Source organism: Scyliorhinus torazame, chromosome 5 (assembly GCF_047496885.1).
Source record: "Scyliorhinus torazame isolate Kashiwa2021f chromosome 5, sScyTor2.1, whole genome shotgun sequence".
Taxonomy (NCBI): domain Eukaryota; kingdom Metazoa; phylum Chordata; class Chondrichthyes; order Carcharhiniformes; family Scyliorhinidae; genus Scyliorhinus; species Scyliorhinus torazame.
Window position 1 is genome coordinate 229998626 of NC_092711.1, and position 17678 is coordinate 230016303.

The 17678-nt window shown below is 41.5% G+C and overlaps 1 protein-coding gene across 4 annotated transcripts in view; it reads right to left on the bottom strand.

Annotated features, from left to right (window-relative positions):
* Nucleotides 1–17678, bottom strand: part of diaph2 (diaphanous-related formin 2) — a 983399-nt gene that overhangs the window by 726607 nt on the left and 239114 nt on the right. For all 4 annotated transcript variants that reach the window (XR_011946649.1, XM_072505206.1, XM_072505205.1 and 1 more), the window contains one exon: nucleotides 9767–9906. Coding sequence is in view for 3 of the 4 variants with exons in the window: in XM_072505206.1 (XP_072361307.1) it covers nucleotides 9767–9906 (140 nt within the window). In the remaining variant the exon portion in view is untranslated. The remainder of the gene's footprint in view (nucleotides 1–9766; nucleotides 9907–17678) is intronic.

The window sequence follows — 17678 nt, forward strand, 5'->3', positions numbered from 1 at the left end:
TGCCACACTTTTGACACAAGATGGCGGCTCCTGTCGGACGCTTAAAATGACCCCCCCGCACTGAGATCATATTTCTTCATGACGTGTGTCACAGCACTAATGGCGCTGGCATCTTCCTCTGAGTTGGCGCCATACTTTTTCGAACAGAGTGCGCTGATTTGCCGTGCAGCTACTTCGCTAACCCGCCAAATCTTTATTGCCAGTAAAATACAACAGAAATCATGACCAATTTCATAGAACTCAAGCGAGACTAAGTCTATGAGTATGAGACCACAACTAGAGAATCATGCACAGTTTTGTCTCCATACCCAAGGAACGAAACTTGCCCTAAAGCGGGTGCAAAAAAGATTCATCGGTGATTTCTGGAATCAGAAGGTTCTCCTATGAGAAGAGATAGAGTAGAATGGGCCGATGAGAAGAGATAGAGTAGAATGGAGTCCAGTGGAATGAGAGGTGCTTTCCTTGAAATAAATATTACTCCAGGAGAATTTGGCATGCTAGACGTTGAAAGGCTGTCTCCCCTCTCTGGACAGTCTACAGGGGTCCCAGTCGCAAGATAAGTTGTTGGCCATTTTGGGCTTAGTTGAGGATACATTTCTTTACTAAATGGATTGTTAATTTTCAGAATTCTCTATCCCAGGGGACTATGGTTGTTCAGTCATTGAATATATTGAAAAAGAGAGATCAATGGATTTTTGGACTATCAGTGAATCAAAGGGTATGGGGATTGGGTAAAAAACCGGAATACAAATTTGTCCATCAGCCATGATATTATTAAACAAAACATCAGGTTGACGAGCCATATGGCTGCTCTTGATCCTATTTCTTATGTTTCTATGCTCGTTCTAAGAAAGGACAAACCCCAAGTCCTTTGATCAGATACCATTATAAAAACCATTCAGGACTACCACAGAATTGTTACAGCACAGGAGGCCTTTCGGCCCATTCTGTCTACACCTGCTCTACAAAGGAGTATTATGACTCATGCTGCTCTCTTACCTTTTCCCTATACCCTTACACATTGTTTCTATTCAAATAATCATCCAACACCCTTCAATGCCTCGATTGAAGCTGCCTCCACCACACTTCCAGGCAGTGCATTCCAAAATCAAACAACTTGTTGTGCAAAAAAGTTCTTATCACGTCACATCAGCTACTTTTGCAAATCACTTTAAATCTGTGCCCTCTTGTTCTCAATCCTTTTGCAAGTGGGACTTTTGCAAGATGTCTACTCTAAGCAGCCCCTCATTAATTTGAACACCGCTATCAAACCTACTATATCCTTTTCCTCTCCAAAGAGAAGAGTCCAAACATAGTCACCTTATTATAGGAAGGATATTGTTAAACTAGAAAGAGTACAGAAGAGATTTACAAGGATGCTATCAGGACTTGATGGTCTGAGTTATAAGGAGAGGCTGGATAGGCTGGGACTTTTTTCCTTGGAGCGTAGGAGGTTTAGGGGTGATCTTATAGATGTCTATAAAATAATGAGGAGCATCGATAAGGTAGATAGTCGACATCTTTTTCCAAAGGTAGAGGAGTCTAGAACTTGAGGGCATAGATACTGAAGAGACCAGAGGGGAAATTTCTTCACACAGAGGGTGGTGAGCATCGGGAACGGGTTGCCAGAGGCGGTGGTAGAGGCGGGTATAATTTTGTCCTTCAAGGAGCAGTCAGACAGTTACATGGGCAGGGTGGGTATAGAGGGATATGGGCCAAATGCAGGAAAGTGGGACTAGCTTAGTGATAGAAACTGGGCAGCATGGACCAGCTGGGCCGATGGGCCTGTTTCCATGCTATAACCATCTATGACTCTATTCCGGTTCTTCATAACGGAACTTTCTCATCCCTGGAGACATTCATGTGAACGTCTTCCACATTCTCTAGCTGAGGTCTAACTAGTGTCTTCTATAAGTTCAGCATGACCTCCTTGCTCTTTTACTCTATTTCCCTATTAACAAAGCTCAGGATGCTGTATGCTTTATTAACTGCTCTCTGCACCTGTCCTGCCACTTTCAATAATCTATGCACATATACACTGTTATGGGCCAGGGTTTAGAGAACCCAAAAGTGTATCATGGAGTTCACCTGACTCACAACTTTTAATAGATTGTGGTATGGGGAGCACACGGCCCACTCTACCGGTGTGGTACAGCAGAAATGGAAACGTATTTTTTAAAGCAAAACACATGTTTATTCTATGAACTCAAGTTAACCTTTTTAAAACGTACAGTGAACATCTTAGCAACCATTAATTCAAATACAACCCCCAAAGAATACAACACTAAGTAATCCTTAATCACTTCCCAAACATCCAGAAAACACCTTTTAACAGAAACACATTAGGTTTACATTCACTACTGAGAACACTTGTAATTCTGAATTCACCAAATGATCAAGAGATAGTCTTTTCATGGCAGAGAGATCAACAGTACACCAGCTCAGTCTGGCTTCAGCTCCAACACTGAAAACAAAACTAAAACACACCCTGCAGCAAACAGCCTAAAACGAACGTTAAAAAGCTGACAGACAGTCCAGCTCCACCCACACTCTGACATCACTGCAGTAATATGAGCAGCGAAACATTTCTTAAAGCGACATTCTCATGACATCTCCCCCCAAGAAAAAATAAATAAACCATCAACTTCAAGATGGTTTCATTTTTCACCTTTTCACTATCCTTTAAGAAATGCACACAGTAAATATACTTTTTAGTTTCAAAAAACAACACACGCAAACAGGTATAATAATATAGTACATTTTTGTTCTTTTTGCTCCAACTGACCTTCATGATTGATAGTCTCTTTGAACAAGAAGGCCTCTGCTCGATCCATCCATTTCTCTCCGCCTCGGCATTTATCTTTAAAGTCAGATACTTTAGTTCAATCTGATCACAGAGTCCCTTGTAATTCTCCAACACAGGAGCATTGGTTATCACAGCTTTCAGGCAGTCAAATGCCTGCTGAAACTTCGCTGTCCATTGACATTTTTGACCTTTCTTCAGCAAGTCCATCAGTGGAGCAATAACGCTACAAAACCTTTGCACAAATGTTCGATCAAATCCACTCATGCCAAGAAATCGCATTATTTCCCTTCGTCTTGAGGGTATCGGAAACTCCTCAATAACTGTTGGTTTCACATCCCGTGTGACCATTCGACCCTGTCTGATTGTATGGCCAAGGAAAGTGATTTGGGCTTTTCCAAATTCACTTTTGGCTAGGTTTACCACGAAACCCGCCTCCTGAAGTCGATCGAATAACTCCAGCAGATGTTTTAAATGTTCTTTCCATGTCTGGCTGAAAATTACCAGATCGTCGATGTATACCGCACAATTGGGTAATCCTGAAACAACTTTGTTAGTTAACCGTTGAAATGTGGCTGGGGCGTTTTTCATAGCATAACTTTGAATTGGTATCTACCACGTGGTCACAAAAACTGAAATATCCTTCGCTCTTTCGGATAAAAGTACCTGTTAGTAACCTTTAAGTAAATCCAGTTTGGAAGTAAAAGCGGATTGTCCCATTTTCTCAATGCAATCCTCCAAACGAGGGATAGAAGAGAGTCCGTTCTTGTAACTGCATTAACCTTTCTATAGTCCATACACAACCGCTAGGTACCGTCTGGTTTAGGTACCATCACTATGGGTGAGCTCCATTGGCTGCAACCCACTTCAATTATGCTATTTTTAAGCATATTCTCAATCTCTTTGTTAACCTGTGCCAATTTTAAAGGATTGAGTCTATATGGATGTTTTTTGATTGGAATTTCCCACATCTACATCATGTATAGCCATTTTAGTACTTCCCAATTTATCTCGACAAACTTGCCCATGTGATATCAATAACTTTTCAGGTCAGTTCGTTTTTCCTCTGGAAGGTAACTCAACAATCTATCCCAATTTTTAAGAACATCCTCGTTTTCCAATTTAATTCGAGGTATGTCAAAGTCACAGTCATCTGGATTTGCTTCGTCACTGAGTTAGAATCATTAAAACCTCCTTTTTCTCTCCTTCCCTTTCAAAGTACCTTTTAAGCATATTCACATAACACACTCGGGTGAGTCTTCCTTCTATCTGGTGTTTTTACCACATAATTCACCTCACTTAATTTCCTTTCCATCTGATAAGGTCCACAAAACCTAGCTTTTAAAGGTTCACCTACCACTGGTAACAATACTAAGCTTTATCTCCACTGACAAAACTACAAACTTTGAATTTCTTGTCCGCTGCCTGTTTCATCACATTTTGTGCAACTTTTAAATGTTGTCTAGCCAATTCACATGCTCTATTTAATCGTTCCCTAAAATTTGACACGTAATCCACTAGTGTAATTTCCGATTTCTCACCCACCAATTTTTCCTTAATCAATTTAAGTGGTCCTCTTTTCATGGCAGAGAGATCAACAGTACACCTGCTCTGTCTTGCTTCAGCTCCAACACTGAAAACAAAACTAAAACACACCCTGCAGCAAACAGCCTAAAACAAAAGTATAAAGCTGCCAGACAGCTCAGCTCCACCCACACCCTGACATCACTGCAGTAATATGAGCAGCCAAACATTTCTTAAAGCGACATTCTCATGACAACACCCAGTCCCTCTGCTTCTGCCCCCCCTTAAGAATTGTACCCATCAGGGGCTGGTTTAGCACACTGGGCTAAATAGCTGGCTTTTAAAGCAGAAGAAGGCAGGCCAGCAGCACGGTTCAATTCCCGTACCAGCCTTCCCGAACAGGCGCTAGAATGTGGCGACTAGGGGCTTTTCACAGTATTTTCATTGAAGCCTACTTGTGCCAATAAGCAATTTTCATTTGTCATTCCATTTCCTTTATTTTATATTGTCTCTCCATGTTCTTCCAAGCAAAATGCATCACCTCACACTTCTCCACATTGAATGTCATCTGCCACCTATCTGCCCACTTCATCAACTTGTCGGTGTCCTTTTGAAGTTCTATACTGTCCTCCTCACAGCTCATAACGCTTCCAAATTTTGTATCATCTGCAAACTTTGAAACTGTCCCCTGCACACCAAGATCGAGAATATTAATATATATATCAGAAACAGCAATGGTCCCAATACTAAATCCTGGGGAACACCACTCCAAACCTTCCTCCAGCCCAAAAAATATTCCTATTACTCAGCCAATTCTGTAACCAATCTTGATTATATTTAAGACTTACATTTGCTACTGTGGTACCTAGATGTTGAAACAAACATACAGCACTCCTGAGACAATGCTGAAAGGAGCAACAATATGAGTATCATCACACTCCAGTGTGCATGGCAAATACTTGAATGGTGCTTTGATTTTCAATTTTGCTTCATCCTTTCATGGGATGAGAGTATCACCGGCAAACCCACATTTGTTGTCCATCCCTAATTGCCCTTGAACTGAGTGGCTTATTGGGGCAGTGAAGAGACATTTCTGTGGGTCTGGAGTCACATTTAAGGCAGACCAGGTAAAGAAAGCCAATTTCCTTCCCTGAAAGACATTTGTGAACCAGATGGTTTTTATAACTATATATAATAACTTCATCATCGCCATGAATGAGACCAGCTTTCTATTCACACTTATTAATCGAAGTTAAATTCTACCAGCTGCCATTGTGGGATTTCAGCCAAGGTATCCAGAATTCTGAGCCTCTGGATTACTGATCCACTGACATTACTACTGCACCACCATCTCACAAATAGCTGAAAGTTATGGTCAACTTATCAAAATTTTAAGTACATTTGGGAGCATGTTTGTTTATTTAAATCAAGTTAGCGTCCCATACAAGACTATTGCTATGTGATTTGCATCAAGATAAATCTGGCAATTTGGATTCGATTCAAAGCCACTTGAAATCAGAAAGATTTAATTTTTCAAGCTTCCAGTTAGCTATTGCACACAAATGCTTGGCAAATGATAATGAAAACTTGTAAACATCTTCAGGTTTTGTACATCTTAGCAGCCCCAAAAAATTAGATTTAAGCTGCAATTATTTTTTCAGGAATTAAAAGAACCTCCTGCCAATAACAAAAAGAAAATGGCATCCCAATAAAATACTTGTTCTGATTCCCACAATGAATTTACACTTCTTTAACAGAATTATTTTGGAGATCAGTTTTGCAACCACTTGTGAAAGCAGTAGCTTGGGGAGTTACAAAAATCTTGATTATAGCTAAGACTTATATTCGCGACTGTGGAAAAGGTATAATCATGCATTTATGGCAGTGACTAGGTTAACCAGCTGAATAAATACTGTTGCTTGTTCTCCACTACCAAATCCTGCTATTACTTCAGGATCATTCTCAAAGATTGTTATAAATGCAAATGGAAGCTCTATCAATACAGATTGTGTAAAAGAGGCCCAGACCTAAAGGTACCAACATCTACTCTACACAATATGTTCCTATTCCCAAATCACAATATTTTCAGATGTACCCATCCACTTCAGCTGCCAATAAGCAAGAGGCCTCGGGCTTCCAGAAGAACAGTTTATTCCTAACCAGCAGATCTGCTATTGCCAGCACATTTAGACAACCACCGTGGAAAAATTAAAAGAAAGCAGTTTGCTCTCAAGAGTACTTAAAGAATATGCTTCGGAAAGAAATGTCAGAAAAATCATTAGGTGGTTTCTTGTGTACATCTACAAATTTAAAATAACCAAATAAATTACCTTTTAGTTTCTCATACATATATCTGAGGTAGTTCATTACTGGTATATGTTGTAAAATAGATCAGTTAAAATAAGGATTCCAGGAATTACCAGAAGCTTTATTTAGTCCATGTATTTTCAGTGAATGCCAATGTAAATTAATTTGGAAGCAAAGATTGTTTGACCAAATTATGAAATTAAAATGAGGTGAAAGGCAAAAAGGTACACACAAAAGTGTTCAGAGTGACAGGTGGAAAGTGAAATCCACATGGATAAGTGCTGAAACTAATGTTGTTCAGAAGCTTACAGAATGGGGATATTAGGAGCAAATAAAATTCAATGCAGAAAAGTGTGGGACATTTCATTTCGGTCAAGGCTCTGTATCTGAATGCACAGAGTGGCAATTGAAACAAAACAGGTGAACAAAGACATGACATAGAAATGACAGAGGATAGGTTATCTTCACTGGAGAAGACAAGATTGAGGGGCAACCTGATCGAGGTTTACAAGCTTATGAGGGACATGGACAGGATGGATAGGGAGCAGCTGTTTCCCCTAGTTGAAGGGTCAGTTACGAGGGGACAAAAGTTCAAGGTCAGGGACAGGAGGTTAGGGAGGAACTGAAGGAAAAACATTTTTCCCATAGGGTGGTGACGGTCTGGAATGCACTACCTGGGAGGGTGGTAGAGGCCGGTTGCCTCACATCCTTTAAAAAGTACCTAGATAAGCACTCGTACCAGCCTCCCCGAACAGGCGCCGGAATGTGGCGACTAGGGGCTTTTCACAGTAACTTCATTTGAAGCCTACTTGTGACAATAAGCGATTTTCATTTCATTTCACTTGGTACGTCATAACATTCAAGTCTATGGGCCAAGTGTTGGCAAATGGGATTAGGTAGGCAGGTCAGGTTCGGCAAATATAAAAGATTTTGAGATTACTTAAATTTAAAGGAAAATTCCGCACAATATGAACAGTTGCAAACAAGATCTGTGAGATAGTAGAACAGATCATTGATCAGGTAATATAGGGACTTGGTGATATCCAGCTCCACCATTTAGCAATTCATGCACAGAATATGAGCATTTGCCACTCAAGTGCCATCCAGCACTTGCTCAGATTTTGGACCCTCTTGAATGACTAAACTGGTGTGAAATGTGCACTGATCGATCATAATTTCAGGATATTGTGTTGAGAATGATTGCAGCAAACATAAAGCTGTGCACTTGCCACATAAAAGACTAGAACTGGAAACAATATGGGATCAAGATCAGTGAAGTTAAATACTTTTTCACTGGCTTATTCCATTGATTTAGCTAGTTTCTGAGAAGATATTTATCTCTTTCATATTTCATCTTGAAATAAGTAGCCTGGAAATTTAGTGTTTAAACTATTAGAGATCAGTGGCATCCAGTGCTGTTCCTAATATAATGAGTACATTGCATTGCCTTGAATATATGCAGAATGGTACCTTTGGTCCAGAAGAGACACTGTTCTAGTTGTGGAAGATGCTATTTCTGAAGTAAACAGCACTGGCAAGTGACCCTAATTATATAATCAGATTCAAAAGCCAACATAGCTCTAATTCACTGAAAAGTCTCATGTAGACCAGGTGAGACCACACCAGGAGCACTATGTACAGTTTTAGTCTCCTGACCAAAGGAAGTATATGCTTGCCTTAGAAGTATAAATGTTCACTAAACTGATTTCTGGGAAGAGATGACTGACTTATGAAGGCAGATGGAGTCGACTAGGCATATTCCCAATAGCTTAGAAGAAGAATAAGAGGTTATCTAATTAAGACATATAAAATTCTTAAAAGACTTGACCAACAAGATATTTCCTCTGGTTCGGAGTTCTAGAACTAAGGTCTGACAGTAGGGGATCAGCATCTAGTCCCTTCACTCAAAGGGTTGTAAATCTTTGGAATCCTCCAAAGCCTAATGTCTAATACACCTCTTATGTTTCAGGGACTGGTATGGTCATTCAGATCAGTAACTCAAACATCAAAATGACTATAACACTTCAACATACACTAAAGAGAATACCTAACACTCATCTGGTCACCAGTCGTATCTCCTATGTTTGTAAGCACAAAATTGAATTCTGGATACACATTCACAATACACCAGTCTCTTGGGCTTGGATAAGATGCGATGCAGTATGATGCCAACAATATGGGTTCAGTCCCGACACTGGCTATGGTAGTTTCTGGACGTCTGCCTCCTTGCCTTACCCGATACTTGATGGAGTGGTGTCCTTCAAAACAACAAACCAATTGTCTCTTCGAGAGATGCCTATGATACTTCATGGACTATTGCTAATGACCAAAAAAAAAAACAGTCTCTTATTCTGCAGTAGTTTGCTCTTGCATTCTATTTTCCTGCGTTGTTTGTTCCCACTTCTGTTCCATTTCACTGCTCTATTCTGTCTCAAGCACTCATGGTGAGGATTTTCACCTCTTTTCTCACTGCAAACAATTTTAATTGCTTTTTCAGAACTGGTAAATAATCCAAACTACACTCACATAGGGTTTGTATTTGTGTACCTTTACATCATTTATACTCCTTCCAAGGCTCCTGGCTTTTCTGATGAATCGACTGTCTAGGATGGGAAATTAGCCATTCAACCATTAAGCAATCATTCTTCTCACCATATCCTATCTTTTGTATATGCAAAAATACATCAATCTTTAAATTGAATTTTTAAGTTGTAGATGCAAATTGTAATTGCTTTTATAACCATTTAAAATTAAAATTGATAAAATATAACGTAAATTGTATTTTAGCTTTTTCTGATCATGTCATTTTTTCGATGGCAATAATTCTTATTTTTCTATCTAAATCTGTTCATCAACAAAGCTTTTAAGCCAGATAGAAAGAACAAGTATAAGTACAAGCCAGAGGCCATTCCACAATGTTAACTGATGTCTATGTCATGAAGACAATGGAAAATTAGTTCAATACATATGCAGCCCTGATGTTCAAATCTACAATCAGCTGGTAATTACTTCTAGAATGCCCGTCTGTCACAGATTGTACCATGCCTTTCTTCAATCTCCGACAAGCTTAGTGCATTGCAATATGGTCAGCATGTTTATTTAAATTTGGTTCCATACCAAAGTTCCACTTACCTAACAGGATTGCTGGTCAAAGAAACTCTCAGCGATTCCAAGCAGTTAAGAAGTTTATCATCAGTAATTCCTGAACGCAACTCATGAACATATTCCTGGGATGACAATGTACTTTCATGCTTGCTGTTCCTCAGGCCTCCCTGTAACAAAACCAAAAGAAACAATTGCTCACAAAGTACACTGAACCCATACACCCCATGACTCCCATGATCCATAGACAGAAATGTACAATCTGATTCAAAATAGGAAACATGTTATGAGACAGTAGATTTCAGATACCATGTGCAATAGTACAGGAGTTGTGAAATGTTCCCACAGCTGGTTACAATAATATTCCTACTTTTTGAATGAGATTGGCTGAAATGAAAAGTCACCCAAAGTAAAATCCGATAAACAAATTGATCTCAAATTGTACAAACAGCCCAAATTTCAAACATGAGTACTGAATTTCAGACTTGTAAATGATTTATCTCGAAGGTGATATGTTAAATAGAACAAATGATGTTGTGACGGACTCATAAGCAATTTTGGCAGATTGTGGAATGTAACTGCCTTAGTGGAATATTTGCGATAATTTTCTTTATGTAAAATGCTTTAATGCTAGTCAAATGGCTTCCCTGTGCCGTAAATGACACTATGATCTATATATTTTGTCATTTATACACAATTTTGTTGGAAGGTTATACTGTACATTATTGCCACTTAAGTGCCACTTCAATTACCTATGTTAAACAATTTCCTCAGAAAGTTCAATTTAGTTAAAAACTACACATTTAGAAAGGGTTGCAAATTCGCTCACACTTGATTAGTCCATTCGTCCATGAGCTCAATTTTTAGTTGTTTGGTAGTATAGAACTTGAGTATTGCTGGAAAAAGAGAGATGCCATCAAAGCTTTTTGTCTTGCACTCATCATGCCAGATACAAAAGATAAATTAACAGTAAATGGAACAGCAATTTATACTCCATAAGAGAGTGCTGATTGGATGGCAAGTTGACTGATTGGTAGAAGCATTGGCATGGAGAATGTAGCAGAGAACAATCATGTCTCTCTTTTCAACAAGACTCAATTTTGTGACACAGTTGCGGGTCTTTTAACCCATTGGCTCCATGATGGCTCTCTGCAGAGCATTTTAATCAGTCATAGTAACATAAAAATTAGGAGCTGAAGTAGGCAATTCAGACTCTCGAGCCTGTCATTCAATCAGATCATGGCTGATCTCTTCCTGGTCTCAAATCCACCTCTCTACCTGTTCCCCAGATATCTTTAACCCTTTTTTAAAATCAGAAATATATCGATCCTTCTTGAAACCATTTCATGACTCAAGACTCCACCACGCTAAGGGGCAGCGAGTTCCACAAATTCACCACCCTCTGTGAGAAGTAGTTTCTCCTCATGTCAGTTCTAAATCTACCACTGTTCAACCTATATCTGTGACCTCTTGTACCTAGATTGCCCCACAAGGGGAACCTTTGGTCTACATATACTTTATCAATCGCTTTCAGTATTTTATATACCTCGATCAGATCCCCTCTCATCCTTCTAAACTCCAGCAAGTATCAACCCAAACTGTTTAATCTCTCCTCATACAGAAATGCTTTCGTCCCCGGAATCAATCTGATGGATCTCCTCTGAAACTGCCTCCAATGCCACCACATCCTTCCTTAAATAATGAGGCCAAAACTGGACACAATACTCCAGATGTGGTCTCACCAACACCCTATACAATTGCAAAAGCACTTCTTTACTTTTATACTACAGTCCTTTTGCAATAAACGGGCAACATCACATTTGCTTTAATTACATGCTGTACCTGCATACCGATTTTCTGCAGTTCATGAACAAAGACACCTAGATCCTTCTGCTTTTGTATTAGTTACCTCTATGAAGCTCCAACATCAAAAATCCTTTGCTAACTACGCTTTCAATATACTCTGCCCGTGTCAAAGATTTAAAAAATTCATGCAAATAAAATCCAAGGTCCTGCTGTCTTTGCACTCTTTAGAAATTCATCATTATATTGTCCCCCCCACCCCTTCCCATCTGTTAAAATGTAACACCTCACACTTCTCTATATTAAATTCCATCTGCCATTCGTCTGCCCATTTTGCAAGCCTATCCATGTCCTGTTGCAGGCAACTGGTACTATCCTCACTATCTGGCACACTTCCAAATTTGATATCTGTATGTTTTGAAATTTACTCTGTATTCCATAACCAAATAATTTATCTATATCAAAAAAAAGTGGCCCTTACATTGACCCTTGGGAAGCACCACTGTCCACCATCCTCTGGCCTGAAAAACAACCATTTACCGTGATTCGTTGTTTTCTGCCTGAAGCCAATTTTTAATTCCAGGTAAACTGATGCCCCTATTTCAGAAGCCTCAATTTTGAAATGCCAATTTCGGGTACTTTATTAAAGGCTTTCTTAAATCCATACAGATAAGGGGTTGGATTCTCCGCAGCCCCGCGGCAAAATCGCTTTTGGCGGGGGCGCAGAGAATTGACGTTTACGCGAGATTTGGGCCCGGCGCCACTCCCACCGGAGATTCGCTCGCGCGCGAATTACGCTGCGCGTCTGGAGGGGCCATTGCCAGAGGCCCTCCCAGCGATACTCTGGTTTCGACCGGCCAAATTCCCGACAGCGTGGTTCTATCCACGTCTGGCCGGTCGGGACTCAGTCCGCGGCCGCCCTAGTGAGGGGGGGCGGGGGGATCAAGCACCCCAGGAGGCCTTATGGGTGGCCAGCACGGCGATCGGTGGGTCATATGTTTGTTGGTCCAGCAATCGCGTTCGGCACTGCCGTTGGAGGCCGCCACCGTGTGCATGCATGGACCCGGGACCGGAAGTGCGGGGGCCCGTATCAGCAGCCAAAGCTGCGTGAAGCTCCCCGGGTCCCTGCCAGCCCCCTGTAGGTAGGTGAATTGGTCTTTATTTTTATTAGGAAAGTCTGACGTGAAACGCCAACGTTTTTACACCGTCGTGGGGACATAGCCCCATTTTTGGAGAATCCAGCCCAAGATTCATTGTTTTATCATCATCAACATTTGCTGCTCCTTCATCAAAAAATTTAATTATGATGTACCAGTTATAATATTCGTACTGGCTCTCCTTAATTAACTCTAACTCCTCTAGGCGCAAGCTGAATTTGTCCCCTGATTATGGTTTCCAAACGCTTCCCCATGACTGTTGTTAAACTGACCACTCTCTAGTTACTCAGAATGACCTCAAACCCGTTCTTGAAAAAAGACGCTGGGAAATTATCAAGTCATGAAGTGGTTGTAAGGGCTAAAGAAACTTGCAATTGCCAATTTTGAGAAGATGAGAGGATCCAGGTGAATCAAAGGATACAAGACATTAAATGGATTAGAAAAGGTACATTTGTAACAATACTTCAAATAAACCACAACACAAATAGTATATGTTTAGTAGTGAAAGGTACATTTCTGACTGATGTCAAAAGGTTCTTGTTCCAAAAGAAATTATCAAAATACCAAATGGACTTCCTGGTAGGCTAGTGGAGGCACAAATATGTATTCTATAATTGTTCCTCTCTTGATGGGATACGAAGAGTTAAATAAAACCACTCATCAAAAATTGTGATAAGTGCCTTTCATGTGGAACAATCCCCTAAAACAAATTATAAGGAAATAGATGATGGGAACTAACTGACATATAGCAGGGCCAGGACATGGATGGAGACAAGGTGGGGACATGTGCTGGCGAAGTCTATTGATGAGATTTTTTGGTATTGTTTCATAGGACATGGGCATCACAGGCAAGGTCCATCGTTACTTGCCCTTGTGCAGATGGTGATTAGCTGCCTGAAAGAACCACTTAGTCTATGTGATGCACATACACCCGCAGTGGTTAAGCAGGGAGTTCCAGGATTTTGATCCAGCAACAGTGAAGCAACGGCAATATCATTCCAAATCAGGATATGTGGCTCAGAGGAGAACTTGCATCAGCTGCGCTTGTTCTTCTAGGTGGTAGAGGACATGGGTTTGGAAGGCGTTGTCAAAGGATCCTCATTGAGTCGCGACAGTGCATCTTGTACATGGTACACACTGCTACCACTGTATCGGAGGTGGCGGGACCGAATGTTTAAGGTGGAGGATGAGATGCCAATTAAGAAGGCTGCTTTATCCCAGATGATCTAAAGTTTCCTGATATTGTTGGAGCTGCACTCATCCAGGCAAGTGGGGAGCATTCAGTACACTTCTGCCTTGTGCCTTGTAGATGGACAAGCTTTGGAAAGTCAGGAGGTGATTTGCTCGCTGCAGAATTCCCAACCTCTGACCTGCTCCTGTAGCCACAGTTTTAGTATGGCTAGTCAAGTCTCTGGACAATGGTAACCCAGAAGTTGATGGTGCAGGATTCAGCTATGATAATGCCATTGAATGGTACAGAAAGAGGGTTCGATTCTCGCTTGTTGGAGCTTGTCATTTTCTGACACTTGTGTGCCGTGAATGTTGCTTGCGCTAATCAGCCCAATCTTGTTGCATGAACTGCTTCAGTATGATCAGCGAACATCCTCTCTTTTGACCTTATGATGGAAGGAAGGTCATTGATGAAACAACTGAAGATGGTTGCATCTAGGACATTACTGTGCGGAGTCTGCACATCCTCCCCATGTGTGCGTGGGTTTCCTCCGGGTGCTCCGGTTTCCTCCCACAGTCCAAAGATGTGCAGGTTAGGTGGATTGGCCATGATAAATTGCTTTAGTGTCCAAAATTGCCCTTAGTGTTGGGTGGGGTTACTGGGTTATGGGGATAGGGTGGAGGGTGGAGGTATGGACCTTGGGTAGGGTGCTCTTTCCAAGAGCCGGTGCAGACTCGATGGGTCGACTGGCCTCCTTCTGCACTGTAAATTCTATGAACTCAATGATGTCCTGGTACTGAAATGACTGATCACCGAGAATCACAACCATAGTCGTTTGGTAGTACAGAACTTGAGTATTGCTGAAAAAAAGACGACATTATTTGTCGAAGCATTTTGTCTTGCATTCACCAGGACATTTATACCCTATGAGAAGAGAGTGCTTAATGGTTGGCAAGAGGACTCTGATTGGTAGAGGTGGCATTTCCATAGAGTATGCACTGTTTGACGGTGACTAACAGTTAATTGTTAGGTATTTTTAAAAAATTTAAACCAGGCAGTTTGACTCAGATTGGTCAAGGCATTTCTTTGAGAATTGAACCAGAGTATGGCTGCCACTTATATCGTTTAGCTGAAAAGGCATAATGTGTGTCCATGTTCTTTCAGTCTGCAAAGAACAAGGCTCTGTATATTAATATATGTAGCTTCAGCACAGTGGCGCAGTAAAGGATTATTAGGATGTTACCAGGGAGGAGGGACTTCAGCATAAGGAGACGTGAGAAAGGTTAAGACAGTAGTCCGTGGAACTGAAAAGATTAATAGAGGTTTTCAAGATGATACTTTGATAAGAGTATATGGAGCAAAATTATTCCCTCCAAGGAGTGGGTCAACAATTAGAACTCATAGAAGCAAACTATTTCCAAAAGATCTCGAGGGAAAATTAGACTTTTTTTTTTTTTAAATTCAGTGTAGTTGGGAATTGGAATGCTCTACCTGAAAAGGTAATGCAAGTTTATTTCATGAAGATTTGAAAAGGGGATTGGACAGCTATTTGAGGGTCAAGAACTTTGAGTGAAGACCACCATCATACCAGTGCCAAAGAAGAACCAGGCAACGTGCCTCAATGCCTACTCTTCAATGGTCTTGACATCTATCATTATGAAGTGCTTAAAGAGCTTTTGTCATGACACACATGAACTCCATTCTCCAGAGTGCTTTGATCCACTGCAATTCGTATACCGCCACAACCGGTCCACAGCAGACGCTATCTCCCTGGCCCTACACACATCCCTGGAGCATCTATCTCAACAACAAGGACTCCTATGTCAGGCTCCTATTCATTGACCACAGCTCTGTCTTCAACACCATACTCCCAGCCAAGCTCATATGAAAACTCCAAAACTTGGACTTGGCTCCTCCCTCTGCAACTGGATCTTCAACTTCCTGACCCATAGAACACAATCAGTAAGGATAAACAACAACACCTCCTCCACAATAGTTCTCAATACCAGGACTCCGCGAGGCTACGTACTCCTCCCCGATTAACTCAATGCATTCCATACTCATTTCGAGCAGGAAACCAACAAACCGTTGTCAACTGCCCCAGCAGCCTCTGACACACCCAAACCTACCATCACAGCCTCCGAAGTCAGATCGGTCTTCTTGAAAGTGAACCCTCGGAAAGCAACAGTCCGGATGGAGTCTCTGCACAGTGCCGCAGTGGTTAGCACTGCTGCCTTACAGTGCCGAGGACCCGGGTTCGATCCCAGCCTTGGGTCACAGTCCGTGTGCCTGCGTGGGTCGCACCCCCACAACCGAAAGATGTGCAGGGTAGGTGCATTGGCCATATTTAATTGCCCCTTAATTGGAAAAAAAATTGGGTACTCTAAATGTAAGAGGAAAAAGGAAATTTGGCATGTCCACATCCAATTTTTACAGTTGCACCATAGAAAGCGTCCTATCTGGCGGCATCACAGCCAGGTATGGCAACTGCTCGGCCCGAAACCTGAAGAAACTACAGAGCCGCGAACACAGCCCAGTCCATCACGCGAAACCGCTCCCCATCCACTGACTCTGTCTACACCTCCCGTTACCTTGGGAAAGCAGGCAGCATATTCAAAGCCCCCTCCCACTCGGGTTATTCTCTGCCAACCTCTGCAATCGGGCAGGGGATACAACATTCTGAGAACACCCACTAACAGATTCTAAAACAGCTTCTTCCCCACTGTAACCAGACTCCTGAATGACCCTCTTAAGGACTGAACTGATCTCTCCACACATTTCCTCTACGGAGCAGAGGTATGCTTCATCCGATGTCTGTGCCTACGTATTTACATTGTGTATCTATCGTGTGTCCTATGTTTTTTTTCATGTATGGAACGATCTATCTGCACTGTACGCAGAACAATACTTTACACAGTATTTCGGTAAATGTGACAATAAACTCCAAATACAAATCTACAAGTTTACTGATGACACGACCGTAGTGGTTCGGATCTCAAACAACGATGAGTCAGAGTACAGGAGGGAGCTAGAGAACCTAGTGGTGTGGTGTAATGACAACAATCTCTCCCTCAACGTCAGAAAAACTAAGGAGCTGATCATTGATTTCAGGAAGTGAAGTATCGTACAACCCTGTCTGCATCAACTGTGCCACGGTGGAGATAGCCGATACCTTCAAATTGCTAGGTGTGCTCATCACCAACAATTTGTCCTGATCCACTCGATGCTACGACCAAGAAAGCACAACAACGCCTATATTTCCTCAGGAAACTAAGAAAATTCGGCATGTCCACGTTGACGCTTACCAATTTTTACAGATGTAACATAGAAAGCATCCCATCTGGCTGCATCGCAGCTTGGTATGGCAACTGCTTGGCCCAAGACCGTAAGAAACTACTGAGAGTCGTGAACACAGCCCAGTCTTTCACGTGAACCCGCCTCGTGTCCATTGGCTCGGTCTACAGCTCCCACTGCCTTGGGAAAGCGGGCAGCATAATCAAAAATCCCTCCTACCCGGGATATTCTCTTTTCCAACCTCTTCCATCGGGAAGGAGATACAAAAGTCTGAGAACATGCACTAACAGATTCAAAAATAGCTTCTTCGCCGCTGTTACCCGACTCCTGAATGACTCTCTTATGGACTGAACTGATCTCTCCACGCATCTTCTCCACTGAGTAGCACTGCACTCTGTATGCTTCACCTGATATCTATGTATTTACATTGTGTATCTATCGTATGTCCTATGTTTTTCATGTATGGAACGATCTGTCTGGACTGTACACAGAATAATACTTTTCCTGTACCTCGGTA